A 15,000-nucleotide genomic window follows, 5' to 3' on the forward strand; every position below is an offset into this window, starting at 1 on the left:
GTAGCAGCAAGAAAGAAGAAAGGAAGGAGGTTGTTAGTTTGACGCGAAAAGCTCCGTTCAGAAAAAAAGACATTGCTAGGTAGTATGGTATAGTTCCGTGGGAGTTCATACGACGAGGTGAAACGAGTGAAATGGTCCTGGAAGGTTAGGGGTATAAATTCGCGTAATTTCCCACGATGGGTTATCCCACGTATAGATGTAGTAGTCTCCTTTCGCTCGGGTTCGTAAGGTAGGTTCGGTGGCATGAGAGCATGTACGCGCACGTGTCCTATATAAAGGACACATTTACCAAGAAAAGTCACACACGGATATATATATATATATATATATATATACAGAGAGAGAGAGAGAGAGAGAGAGAGAGAGAGAGAGAGAGAGAGAGCAAGCGAGCATACCACAGTGACAATTACCCCATGGCAGCTCCTACTCCTTCTATCTCGGCTACCCCACGTCGCTTCTATCTCATACATTAAAGATGTCGCCAGTTTCCTGACAATACCTGCCAAGATTGCGTCATATGTTACCCGATGCTGGCAACGGCAGCCCGTCGTCGTTCCTCCTAGGGAGATGGTCGCACCCCCGAAAGTGGGTGCTCGTCGCTCGTGGGAGGCTCGGAGGAATGGATATCTTCGAAGCAGCTCTCGCTGTTGGTGGTGATGTTGGAGATGAAAGTGGAGATGGAAGTGGTGGTGCCGCTGCTGCTGCCACTGCTGCCACTGCTGTTGCTGCTGCTGCTGCTGGTGGTGGTAGTGGTGGTGGTGGTGGTGGTGCTACTACTGGATGCTTGCTCTCGCAGCTTGCCGTCAGCTTCGAGGACGATTTGAATTTTGCATTAAACATCAATGCGTATATTCCGCGTGTTTGGGCTTCGCAATTTCACCTTTATTGGACACACACAGAGATACGGGATACGAGAAGAGACCGTAGGGATAGGGGGGAGGGGGGTGGCTGGATTTGGTCTTTCTACGATATTCGAGCGTTATATTCCGATAGGAGAAAGCGAGTAAGTGTACCAGGTGGGGTCAGGTTGAAGGTTGGATGGGAAGGGAATGATTCAGCTAGAGTTTTCGATTCGCGGCAAACGAAATCGCGAAAGGAGATGAGAGATGAGAGAAAGAGAAAGAGAAAGAGAGAGAGAGAGAGAGAGAGAGAGAGAGAGATTCTTTTGTCGAAAGAGCCACGTTGAGAAGAAAAAAGAGGGAGGAAAGACGAATATATATTCACTATGGGAGACGATTTATCATAGCCTTCCGAGACTTCGGGGGTTAATACGATGATGCTGAATTAATCGACGATGACGACGAAGGTAGATACGAGGAAGAGAAGAAGATTTTCCTTTTTCTCTGACAGGAGTTTGCGTGGGAAGCCGACGATCCGTTGACCAAATCGATACGATTTGTACGCTTCTATTGTCGGCATAGTGACGTGGAAAAGTCTTTGACGACGTCGGAACGTTCACGCGCGATAAATGACAAAGAGAACGAGAATAGAGGAGACAGGGAGAGAGAAAGAGAAAGAGAGAGAGAGAGAGAAAGAGAAAGGCAGAGAGAGCGAGAGAGAGGGAGAACTCGTCTCGCCGCATTATTGTATAAAACTATCGTATAAAACAGCTCATTAACAAGTCTATAATGGAACAAGTAATAACTCTTATTCGTTTCTCTCGTCGGGTATTTAACTCTAATCACAAGTAACAACACAACGACAACGACGCGACAACGATGATGATTTTATAATTGGATAATAGCAGAATATTTAAATCGTCAAAATACAATATTAACGTACGAATTAAAATCCTTCTTTTATTTAAAATCACAAAAGATAGGATCTTTTAACTTTCTCGCTATCGCTATTCGATTCAATCAATCGGCTGAAATATTTGTTAAGAATAAAAAACCAAATGGAGATTTTAAGGAGGATGGGATGAGAGTTGAGAGAGAAGTACAGCGAACGTTCAGAATAACGAGAAATCCATTAAACGGTACGCAATGACGATTTCTTTTAATGTTTACTTTACTATAAGTAAACAACGCTAGTTATATATTTATTTTACGTTGCACCGATCTGCAAGATTCATATAACCTAATTAATTTGTAGACGCAGTGTTTCGGAAACAACGAGAGACATAGAGATAAAGAGAAAGAGAGAGAGAGAGAGAGAAATAGATAAAGAGAGAGAGAAAGAGAAAGAGAAAGAGAGAAAGAGACCCGTCAAAGCGACTTCTTTGTTGTCTCACACCCACCAGGAAGAGCACTAAGTATAATGGAAAGTTATTTGAAACACGGAAGGTGTTTCAAAACTCTTCTCTCTCTCTTTCTCTCTCTCTCTCTCTCTCTCTCTCTCTCTCTTCATCTCTCTCTATCTCTCTATCTCTCTCAACGAAACGAAATTACTGGGACGCATGCTGGGGCGGGCGATCGCTAAACGTAGTGGGTCATAGAGACGTCGAGCGGGAAGGGACTGAATGGATTCTTCGGGATGAAAAATGTTAGAGTATAACCGGAAGATCGATCGCTCTTACTTCGCTTGCCTCTACTAGCTCTAGCCTAGCTAGTAGTAACACAACTAACGTATTCTCTGAGCTAGATTCGCTCTTACATTCGCACGACCAATGAACGATCTTGTTCTTAATGCTTTCTTTCTCTTTCTTTCTTCCTATTTTATTTCTTTTTTCTTCTTTTTTTGTTTTTTTCGTTTTTTTTCTCTCGTTTTCTCTCTCCTTTTCTCCTCTTCACGTTAAACATTCACTTTTCGCACCATCATTTACCGTACGAATGAAACCGTACGATGTTTGTGTGCGAGTGATTTTTTTTTTTTTTTTTAAATAATCCACGAGCATTTCCTTTCGAAAGGGTATGAGGGGAGGACGGGCGTGGAGGACGGGAGGAGAAAAATAAAAAGGACAAAAAGGAAAGGGGGAAAAAAGAAAAAGAAAAAAGAAAAGAAGAAAATGATTAAAGTAACAGGAGATTCGTACAAAAGTTTTTCCCTCCTTAACATCGTAATCTTTGATTTTAATATATACATAAATAACATGTACCATCATTTTCTATCGTCAACTTTCTTCAACAATGTGTTCTTTAATATGAAACAATAAAAATTATATGAATCGAGGAGAAATTAATAAATTTCTCTTGAATTATATGACGCGTCCGTATAATTCGAAATACAATGATTAATTACCAAGCAGACTAAGTAGAAAACTAGAAATACACATACACATAAACACACATACACACATACAGAGAGAGAGAGAGAGAGAGAGAGAGAGAGAGAGAGAGAGAGAGAGAGATAGTTTGGACTAACGATCGTGCACGAAAATTCGGTCAGATTTTGGCCGAACGTCTTTTGCCGGCTAATGCGAGTCCGCCGGGCGACACTATGAACGGATAAACTAACAAGCGGCTTCTGGAACTGATCCAATGGCTAGCTTCGCAATCCTGCAAAAGAGAGAGAGAGAGAGAGAGAGAGAGAGAGAGAGAGAGACCCGTTCCGTTTTACTCTACTTGGTAACCGTGAAGACGACTGCTTCGTTTATTGCACCGAATTTCGTGCAAAGGTGTCCATCCGCATAAATCTCTAAGTTCTATATGTCGTCGCCTTAATAAAAAATTACTTTTCCCAAGTCGGCATATAATATGCATCCCGAGCAGTTACGACTATTACATAGTCGATTTAATTAATTACCACTTTCGACTGAATGAACGTGAATCAATTTGTCATCGAGAGAGTTGGAACGACCGACCGACCGACCGATCTTCGTTGAAGTAATCGCTAGGAAATGTTGTGAAAGGTCGATGATATATAAAAAAAGGAAAAAAAAGACAAAAGAAAAGAAAAGAAAAGAAAAGAAAAGAAATTTTATTTTCTAAAGTAAAATTTTTTTTTTTTTTGAAAAAATAATCCTTACGAGACGACAGAATAAAATTCGAAATATTCGTATAAATTAATTATATATAATTAATTATAAATTTATTAATTATATTACGTTGGTAAAAAAAGAAATCCATTATTTTTGCGCGAACTTCAAGATTTTATTTAACATGTTTCGGATTGTCCGATTTGGGTCAAATAAAAAAAAAAAAAAAAAAAAAAAAAAGAGAGAAAAAAAAAAAGAAAATAGAATAATGGATTTCTTTTTTCCCAATCTAATATTAATTATATACTAAATATATATCAAGAGACAAAAAAAGAGAGAAAGAGAATCAAGTCGTTATTTCTTTAGTCGTAAATGAAAGGATACACAGAGGGTCTGATAATCGCCGATTGCAATGGGTTATCGAGAACGATGATGTGAATTCGCTTGAATTACTCCTATCCGGATATATTCGATCGATCGTAAGGTATTAGCCTAATTTCCCGCGAGTCGGTGTGATCTATCGAGCGGCGAAGCGCAAGAATGCGGTGCGATTAGCACGGCTGGCGAACCGCCCAGTCACGCCTCTATCGCAACTCTCTCTCTCTCTCTCTCTCTCTCTCTCACTCCCTCTCTCTCTCTCTCTCTCTCTCTCTTCGATCCTCTTAGCATTTTTCTTTTTCTTATCTCTCTCGCCCTATACCATCGCACTTTTTTACTTTTTCTTTCCTTCCTTCTTCTCCTCCTCCTCCTCCTCCTCGTCCTCCTTCCTTTTCTCCGCACTTGCTATCTATCCTTTTTATTCTTTTCTTTTTTTCGAAAACAAAGGAGAAAAAGAGAAAAGAAAAAACGAAAAAAAACAAAAAGAAAAAGAGCAAAAGAAAATTACGAGAGGTACAATTAGTATAATATATGACCGTTAGATAGCCCGTGTAAAACAAATCACTATTCCAATATTCGTCAATCTTTGCGTACCATTAGAGATTGTAATTATTATCGTTTTATGTCTTCACAGACTTGACATAGTACATTTTAAACGAGCATGTTCGATCGCAAGCCATAAGTGCAATGATCCTTCCTCCTCCTTCTCCTTCTTGTCCTCCTCCTTCTCCTCCTTCTCGAATGCGTGGCCGAATATGTGCATACGATATTACATCGTACTTCGATTATCGAAACGGAGCGATCGAGCAATTTCGTGTATTATAGCGAGAGAATAATCGTCTCTCGTCGTGGCCTACACATCGAATTAAACGCCATAATAATCTTTGCATGCGGATTACATTGCATGCGCTATAACAATGGTGTCCTTCAAGATGACAAATGGATTAAGAAAAAAAAAAAAAAAAAAAAAAAGATTCCTTTTCGAACCGACTTGTCTTTAGAATATATGAGATACGATTCGATTTGATCGAATTAGAAAAAAGAAGGTGGAAGAGAGAGAGAGAGAGAGAGACAAAAAAGTGCCTGTTCTTAATTAAATCACCTAAAGTGAAAATTTTCTACCTCTGAACGATTATGTTCGCGAATAACCACTTTTAAAGGTTACCCCATAAACGCAGCTGTTGTCAAAACTGCACGCAAGAATGCTCCGGTATTGGAGGATGTTCGTGTAAAGCGTTCGATTTTATGAACATAATCTTAACAACGAAAACAATTATTATTATTATTATTATTATTATTATTATTATTATTATTATTATTATTATTATTATTATTATTTTCGACCGATTATTATTTTCTTTTCCTTTAATATTTTTTTGTTTGTTTTTCTTTTTCTTCTTTTTTTTTTTTTTTTTTTTTTTTTTTTTTAAATCAAAATCATCGTTCCACCGAAATTATTGCAAGAGTTATCGGGCAGCATGGAAAATATCAAAAGTCCTTCTAGAAAGTTAAATCTGACGTAAGAAACCGATGATGGTCAGTCCTCGCCTTATCTCGTACACGATAAGAAATATCTAAACTCTCTCTCTCTCTCTTTCTCTCTCTCTCTCTCTCTCTTTCTCTCAGTTACGAAGATGTAGAAGGTGGTCTAAAGTGAAAAGAAGGTCGTAAATTTCGTCGAGGAGGTCGATGAAAAGGCGAGAAACGCGTGCAGGCCGACGTTGAGTGCCGTGAGCAAAGCCAAGGCGGAAAAGCTAGCGGAATAATATTTACCTTCGAGCTCGAAAAACAGCCGTTCTTACTCTCCGGCATCGATATATTCGTTGAGCCGACGCGGGTACTACCGACGGAAATATTCTTCTACATATACATGTAAATGTATCTCGCGTGACGGGGCGCAAAGAGATGAGAAGAGGAGAGAAGAGGAGAAAAGAGGAGAGGAGGAAGAGGAGAATAGGAAAAGAAAAGTAGAAGTGTTTGAGCCGAGATATATGTGTGACGTATGCATGCATGTGCGCGTACATGTATGTGCATATGGGGTAAAGCAGGAGGAAGGGTTGGTAGCTCGGGTTAGACAAGAGACGAGGTGTGCAAACTTCTCTTCGATCTACATATCCATAAACTTACGTACGGACGTGACTGCGAGCGTTATCGAACGTGTGCAACCATATGGAATATATTATATCTTCTTTTTCTCTTTCTCCTTCTCTTTCTTCATTCCTATCCATGTATATTCGGTCAACCAACGTTTTTTAATACTTATCCTCTTTGACCCGCCACCGGTACCTACCTATCTTTTTATCGATTTATCGACGTAATATCCTTTGCCTTTAACATTTATAGATATATATATATATATATATATGTGTGTGTGTGTGTGTGTGTGTGTGTGTGTGTGTGTGTGTATTGCGGACAGAGACAATATTTATATCTATCGTACATCAACAATACAATGTATTAATTAACATGTATTGATTAAAACTTCATTATTTCGTAAATCAATTTTTCAATCCCGAATAAATTTCTTTCCAAAGTCAACGTACATACACATATGTAACGTTTATTATATTCGTTTTCTTTTCAACGACAAAACCGACTAATTCAGGAACAACTCTCGGTGACTTTTCGAAAACGATGAATGCAACAAGTACACGTCGACGATGTATTTCGAGAGCTTTGGGATTAGTTACGTTTAGTTAGTTGAAAGCGTTCGTTCGTTCGTTCGTTCGTTCGTTCGTTCGTTCGTCCGATCGTTCGTTCGTTCGTCCGATCGTTCGTCCGATCGTTCGTTCGTTCGTTCGTTCGTTCGTTCGTTCGTTCGTTCGTTCGTTCGTTCGTTCGCTCGTTTGCTTGCTCGCCGTCCGATACTTTCTATAATTAAATCAATTACAACGATTCGCAACACTACACATGACGAAGCGTGTAACTTAATCCGGGATAAGTACCTACCGGTTCAATCATTAATTCCACGAGTATGCGGCGACGTCATCTGGAAACTGGTCACGATCATTTGCGAAATCGTTGTAGGGACAGGGGGGGGGATGGGATATAGGGGTGTTGTATGGATTTAGGGTTATGACTTGAAAAATGAACAAATAGGATTAAATATTGTGTCTCTTTTATGATAAATAATAAATAATAAATAACGTTAATTAATTCTTAAAGTAATTTGTATATTAATATCTATTAAGATCTTTCCTTTTGTTCAATATATATATATATATATATATATATAAATCTATCCTTTAATGGTCTCGTATGATACTCGTGAAACATCGAGACGCTACAGATAAAAGGGTGTACGAAAAGTAATAATTAATAACGCATCATATAAATCCTTCTTTTGCCGGGATTAATTTTAATTTTGTTACCGATAATAACGCGCACACGACCTGTCGGTCGGTCTCTGGTCATAGAGAGAGAGAGAGAGAGAGGGAAAGAGGGGGAGAGTGAAAGAGAGAGAGAGAGAACCACTAAATATCAGTGGCGACTCGGGTGTCCATTGTAAATCGATAATTTAATTACATCGCCGACCACAGCCAACATCGTCGTTGGCTGCGATTCCAAAATAAATAAGTTGTTAATTATTTATTTGTTAGCGTTATTATTTGCGCTCGATGCTAATTGGAAATGCGGACAGTAATTAGTTACATGGTCGAGATGCTACCAAATGCACATCTGTATTAATTATAACAATTTTCCAACTTCCATCGTATGGATTATTCGCATTTAATCGATATAAACGTGTGTTTCGATTAATAATCGATATAAATGGGGAAGGAAGGGAGAAGGGGGTGGTGGTAGTGGTACCTTTGTCATCGTCGAACTTGGTCAAGATCGACTCTAGCACCAATCGACTAGCTCGTTCGAACTCAATTAACTCTTAGATTGAACTCAATTAATTGCTCGATGTAAATTAGAATACATTGCGTGTCATCCTGCAAGAGTTTCCTCTGAGGAATGTAAAAACAAAACTTTTGCCCGTCCATTTTAGGAAACATCGTCGGTATAATGAACTTTCGATGCTAATGGCAATTACATTCGCAAATAATTAAAATTATCGGTAATTGATTCTATGACATCGAGAGAAAGAGAGAGAGAGAGAGAGAGAGAGAGAGAGAGAGAAAGAAAGAGATATGTACGTACAATTGCAAATAAACGAACAGAATTTTTATCGAATGCGAGAATGATTAATGTACAATATAAGATAACGCGTTATCTCGTTTATATCCAATTTCTTATCACCTTATTATATTACATTAAATAGAAAGATGCGATTAATTAAGATAAGACCTTTATGAAATGAAATTACGAAATTACGTGGGATAAATGATAATTCACGCTTTGATCCATAAATAAAATTAACCAAATTTGATTCTTGGTGGTTTTCGTCATTCAAAATATCCGAAAGGATCATAGATCACGCAAAGTGGCCATGCCCAAGACGTATCATTTCTAAAACTAATTTGTATCCAATAACGGTAACGATTTAATGACAGAGAACGACAGTTTGGACAGTTTGACAGTGTACTACTCTTCGATTCTTTTTTTCTTTTTTTTTCTTTTTATTCCTTTCCTTTTGTCCATTCGACGAAATGAAGGAAGATGGAATAGACGAGGCAAAAGAAAAAGAGGAAGAAGAAGAAGAAGAAGAAGAGGAAGAAGAAGAAGAAGGCCAAGCATAGAACGATCGTCGTTTGACAAACGCTTTGGCGTTACGTCGGCGATCCACCGTTACTAGCAGCTTGTCTGAATTTAGCACGCACTTCATGAGTCATTCCTCCAAGGCGCACACCGCACGCCGCATTCCAACTTTACACACAGCTGTGCTGCGCTATAATACACCATTGCTTCTTCTTTTTCCTCCTCTTTCTCTTTCTCTTCTTCTTCTTCTTCTTCTTCCACTTCCACCTCGTCACGACCGTCTAACGTCTCATGGCAACGCGTGCACACTCTACAAATAAGTACTCTCGAAAGTACTTTGATCAATTGTCACCACGTAATCGCGCATTCTTCTTGGCGCGCCTGTATACGCGCTCGCACATACACACACACACACAAAGTATGCGAGACAGCTTCGCTATCGTTTCCCTCTCTCTCTCTCTCTCTCTCTCTCTCTCTCTCTCTCTTGCTTGCTCATACTTTTTATCTCTCTGTTCGACCGACCATCTATTTCACTTGAAAACGGAAGGCTCAATTTGACTCTACTTTGATGTCTATCTCTCTCGGTCTCTATTTTTCTCTCATCAAATTCATCGATTTTCCCGACGAATTTTCCCCGATAATCGAAATCCCCTCCTTTTACCCTACCAATCCCACCCCCCCGCGATACCGACTCTGTTCTCGTTAATAAAGTAATTAAAGGGAAAATCGTTCTATGGCATTGTCGATTCTTTCTCTTGCTTTCTTTTGTTTCGTTTCTCTCTTTTTTCTTTTTTCTTTTTTCTTTTTTCTTTTTTCTTTTTTTAAACGTTCGACTTTAAACACGCATAAATTTATTTTACGAACGCATCGATGAATTCTGTGCGAGATTATATCTCGTTTATAATATAATTGCACGGAGCTTTTTACCGCATAAATAATTTTTCCCATCTCTTTTTTGTTTCTTTTGTTTTCTTTTTTTTTTTTTTTTTTTCATTTTTTTTTCTTTCTTTTTAATTTTTTCTTTGTCTCTTTTTTTTCCCTCCCTTTTGCCGCAGACATTTTCATTTCGCAAGCGAGACTTCGAAATTGTCCTGGCAATCGTGCGGATCGAAAAAGTAGGAGAAAGAAAAACGAAAAGGAAAGAAAACGGGAGGAAATAAAAAGGTAGCCGGAGATTCAAACGTATCGGGCTTTGTGTCTTTCTTTCTCTCGTGTCTTTCGCTTTTTATCGGCAAATTTCATGCGCCTACGTGAAAGAAAGAAGGGGGGGAAAAAGTCGAGAGGGTTGAAAAACCAATGTCCATGGACACGTTATTTCCTCCTCGCAATGACGCCTCAAAATTAAATAGAATTTTGCGTGCACGCTCGGAAGCCTGGGGCGAATTCGAATGAGAGAAATGAGAAAGAAACCGTGAGAGAGTGAGTGAGAGAGCAAAAGACAGAGAGAGAAAGAAAGACAGAGAGAAAGAGAGAGAGAGAGAGAGAGAGAGAAGGGGAGGGAAAGAGGGAGGGAAAGACATATGTACATACACGTACATGTCGATAACACGATCGAACCCGACAATCAGAACGGACAAAGCGCGAACTGCACTCGGTGTTTTAGCAAGATAGCCCCGACACAACATTTCGACGCTCGCGTGCGCGTTGGTGTCTCGACGCTTGTGGCGACCGAACAATGACGTCATAACAGCAACCGGAAGTAAACGCCTCGGTGAATTGCATTCGCCGGATAATATGGCGAAATGGCGGGAACAAACAGCGGCTATGCAGAGAGAAATCGGGAAAGTTCGTGTACGTGTGTGTGTGTGTGTGTATATCAAAGAGAGAGAGAAAGAGAGAGAAAGATAGACAAAGAGAGAGAGAGAGAGAGAGAGAGAGAGAGAACGAAAGAGAGATAACAAAATGGTACAAATCAAGCGAGAAAAAAAAAGGGAATATAAATGGATATGGATTAAACACGACTTTATATAATTAACAAAGAGAAATAATATCGTGAAGATATCTATCGAGAGAATAAAGTTCTTTTCTCCTTTTTATCTTTTCTTTTTTTTTTTTTTTTTATTTTCAATATCTTTGCGAATCGAATTCGATCGTCGACTCCGCAAAAATCACGATTTCTTTGCCGTTTCTCGAATTTAATGGTTATATCGTATATGCGATATACACACACACACACACACACACACACACACACACACACATATATATATATATTACGAATAAAGTATTTCGCCTGCGTATAACGTTAAACTAGAAGGAAACGTAGAAACGAGAAAAGTGAGAATCTTCCTATTTCGCACGACCAAAGTACTAGATATAAAGTGAGAGAGAGAGAGAGAGAGAGAGAGAGAGAGAGAAAGAGAGAGGGAAAGAGAGAGAAAGTAGACTCGAGGAATTGCTAATCCTCGCAAGCTCAGCTATCTTCCTTCTCTTTTTCACTACGAACTTCTTTCGATTTAAAGGGATAGATATCTACGAGAGATAGATAGATAGATAGATGATTACGCGCAAAAGTATAAAGTTTCGTTAAAGAAACGCGAGTTTACTATGTTCTCGAAGTTTAATAAGCAAGGAAGGATTGATATAAAAGCATTCTCCTTTTTCACCCTCACCGCTCAATATTCATTTTAATCTCTGGATGGTCAATCGAAAAGGAAAGAAAAAGATAGAAAGAGAAAGAGAGAGAGGGAGAGAGAGAGAGAGAGTATGTGTGTGTGAGGACAAGAAAAAAAAAAAAAAGAAAAAAATGATTTTTGGATCATACACTTTTTTTTGCATATTTCTAACAAACGATATATCTCTCTATCCTTTTCTTTTATTCTTCTTCTATATCATCATCGTTTTGGTAAGACTGAGAGGCACTTAAAACGCTCGCGCCTTGCTAACGAATCTGCTCCATTCTCTCTCTCTCTCTCTCTCTCTCTCTCTCTCTCTTTCTTTGTATGTGTGTGTGCGTTTCTCACCGAAATATTCAGAGAGGCGACTATACTGCAACTAAAATTACCTACAGCCTGAGAGATATTTATGGAGAGCAGTATCTAAAATTATTGCGCTCCTTGAGAAATTCTAACCAATACCCCGTGCAAGCAAGCAAGAAAGCAACCAAGCAACCAAGCAACCAAGCAACCAAGCAACCAAGCAAGCAACTCGCTTGCTCACTCGCTCTTAGATGCTTAAGAAAGGACACGTTTCGCGTATGCTATTCTATACATACATACATACATACATACATACATACATACATACATACATACATACATATATATATATATATATGTATATATATAGAGCTTCGCGTCCTCGACGTTACATCTCGTTAGTAGCTTTTATTATCTTTCCGCGAATGTTCTTCAAAGGAGAAAAGGGCAAAAAAGAAAGGAAAAAAAAAAAAAAAAAAAGAAAAGAAGGTAAGAAAGGAAGGGGAGGAAGTAGAAAAGAAAACTAAAAAGAAATGTTATATCGGAATTATCATTTTTTTTTTCTTTTTTTCCTTTTTTTTCTTTTTTTTCTTTTTTTTTTTTAGAGCCACGTAAAGATCGTAAGGAAAGAAACACGTCGGATCGTGGACAAACGTTAAATAGATACTATACCAACGATTTTAACAAGCTCCGTTTTAATTGGCTTGTCATCTTTTCTCGAAACGAATAGATTTACGCTTTGACGCGTTGCGTACGGTAAATCGGCCGTTCTTCACTTCTGGCAGACGCACAAATATTTGCTTTGGGAATGCGTTAAGAGATATGTTTCTCTCTCTCTCTCTCTCTCTCTCTCACTCTCTCTCACACATCGTTTAAACTTTCACTTTTTCGCTCTTTACTCATAACGAGAGACTAAATGAAAAATATAGAAACGAGATAACGAAGATAAAAATAGAAAGAGATGGAAAAGGAGAGAAGAAGAAAAAAGAAAAAAGAAAAAAGAAAAAAAAAGAAAAGAAAAGAAAAGGAAAGATAGATAGGGCAAATAATTATCTGGAAAAAAAAAAATACAAAAAACAAAAGAAAAGGAAAAAAGAAAAAAATTAACTCGCAATTGATAGTACATGCCGGGGCAAATGTCGCGCGCGCGTGCGCTTGTACGCGTCTTGGCAAAAGGGCGGATATCAAGTGACAAAACTATCTATAACATTAGCTGCACGGAGAAATTGTTGTTCTTGGCACGAAGTTACGTTATAGCAAACACTGACGACGACTATGTCGACTACTACTACTACTACTATGATGACGACGACGACGACGACGACGACGACGACGAGGACGATATAAACCATCTTAAATTTGATTTATAGCGAACTCTGTATATCTCGGGTTTCCCTTTTGACGAGATCGCCATCTTTCCTCGAACTAAGTTGAATCATACGATTTAATAATATATGTAACTAATAACTCGACCATAATAAGAAATAATATATTACAATTGTTATTGCTTTATTTAAACGATTTCTTTGATAAATAGAAAAGATACATGTCTGGATGACAAATTGTACATAATTATTTATTCATTAAAGAGATAATAATAAAAATAATAATAATAATAATAATAATAATAATAATAATAATAATAACAACGTATTGCATTAAAATTATCAAAGAATAAGATAATTTTGTATTTAGAATATATCAATTCTATTCCGATATGATACCAGAGGATACAAATTTCTTTCATCGATCGAAGAAATTTTCCTAAATTCAGGAATTACTAAGGAAAACTTTTCAAACGCAGAAATATCACGGACGTCGCCGAACTGTTTCCAATCCGATATCCGATATTAGAACAACTTTGTACGGTGTTCAAATAGAGAGCCGAGTACGGCTTTTGGAGAACGTTATTCCCTCGGGATGGTATCTTTAAGTAAAAAAGAATAAGGGGAGGAGGGGTTGTGGGTGTGGGTGTGGATGTGGGTGTGGGTGTGGGTGGGTAGGAGACGGGGGGAAAAAACTTTCTTAGAAGCGATCGATTTTATCTACGAAGCGAAGCCCCCTGATGCGCGCCAACGAAAGTAGAAGTTTAATTCGTAGTCTTCGATAAAAATAGACCAAGAGATAGATGGATGGATGGATGGATGGATAGAGATAGAAAGAGGAATGGGTGGGAATGGGGGTGTGTGGGGGATGAGGCCACGAAGAGACATTCGGGCTGGCGCAATCCAGTAGCATCTGTAATTCTCACGTGTCGGAGAAAAGTTGGCGGGTCCAAACCAACCAACCAGTTGCGCGTTTCTCACTGGCCACTTCTTCCGTACCTATACACAAGCAGTATTTCACGGTATCGCGACTATCACACGCCAACGCATCATAAACACTAACACACACACACACACACACACACGTACAACTATTACTACCTCTCTTCTCGTCGTCTTGTCTTTCTTCACTGTTTTTTCTTTCCCCCCCCCCTTTTTCGCCCGCTGGGTCAAGGTAAAAGTTTATACGAAGGAAAACTTGGAAACACCGGTGGCAGCCAACCAGGAAGGGTAACTTTGTCAAAGAAGAACTTACCCGCGAGAAATGTCCGCGGCTTTTCTTAAGACTTCTCAAGAGAAGAGAGAGAGAGAGAGAGAGGGAGGAGGGAAAGGGCGAATAGAGGGAAAGGAAGAAAGGTTGAATCTTTTCTCGTCGGTACACATCTCGTGTTTCTCAAAACGAGAAAAAAGAATGTGAGAGAAAGAGAGAGGAAGCGAGAGAAAGAGAGAGAGAGAGAGAGAAGGATGAAGAGCAATAAAGTGCACTTTATGTTGTTATCGAGTTCTCTACCCCATCCTTCTGTCTCTTTCCCTCTATCTAACTCGCTCGGGTCTCTCATCTCGTAATCGTGACTTCGTTAAAGCCGCTAATTGAAGTCATGAACTGGTTGAAACGCGGAACGACGCGTCGAGCGACGCGCCAAAACACCACCGACGCTTTGACCCAACCCTCACCCCCTATTCACCATTTCCTGCTTTCTCCAACCCCTTTTGCGATTATGCAATATTACGGTCGCACACGTACGTAAACGCGCCGACGCGTACCACAAGTGTCAGAGATGATTCCGTTGTTATTCAAAATTTAAAGCGTAAGGTTTATCCCCTCTCCCGTTCGATCATTAATTTAAGTGAATTAAATTAAATCAAGATGAATCTTCTC

General features: G+C 39.0%; 1 protein-coding gene across 5 annotated transcripts in view; it reads right to left on the reverse strand.

Annotated features, from left to right (window-relative positions):
* Positions 1–15,000, reverse strand: part of LOC118442740 (uncharacterized) — a 275,147-nt gene that overhangs the window by 155,571 nt on the left and 104,576 nt on the right. The window contains exon 1 of one of the 5 annotated variants that reach the window (XM_035868741.2): positions 7,184–7,210. The exons of 3 other annotated variants lie outside the window; for them this stretch is intronic. In XM_035868741.2, coding sequence (XP_035724634.1) covers positions 7,184–7,195 — 12 coding nt within the window. In that variant the 5' untranslated portion in view covers positions 7,196–7,210. Of the gene's footprint in view, positions 1–499; positions 533–7,183; positions 7,211–15,000 lie in introns of those variants that run through there. One more of the 5 variants, XM_035868740.2, reaches the window with a different exon arrangement.

The sequence above is a fragment of the Vespa mandarinia genome, chromosome 24, assembly GCF_050613455.1.
Source record: "Vespa mandarinia isolate Hongniang chromosome 24, ASM5061345v1, whole genome shotgun sequence".
NCBI lineage: Eukaryota > Metazoa > Arthropoda > Insecta > Hymenoptera > Vespidae > Vespa > Vespa mandarinia.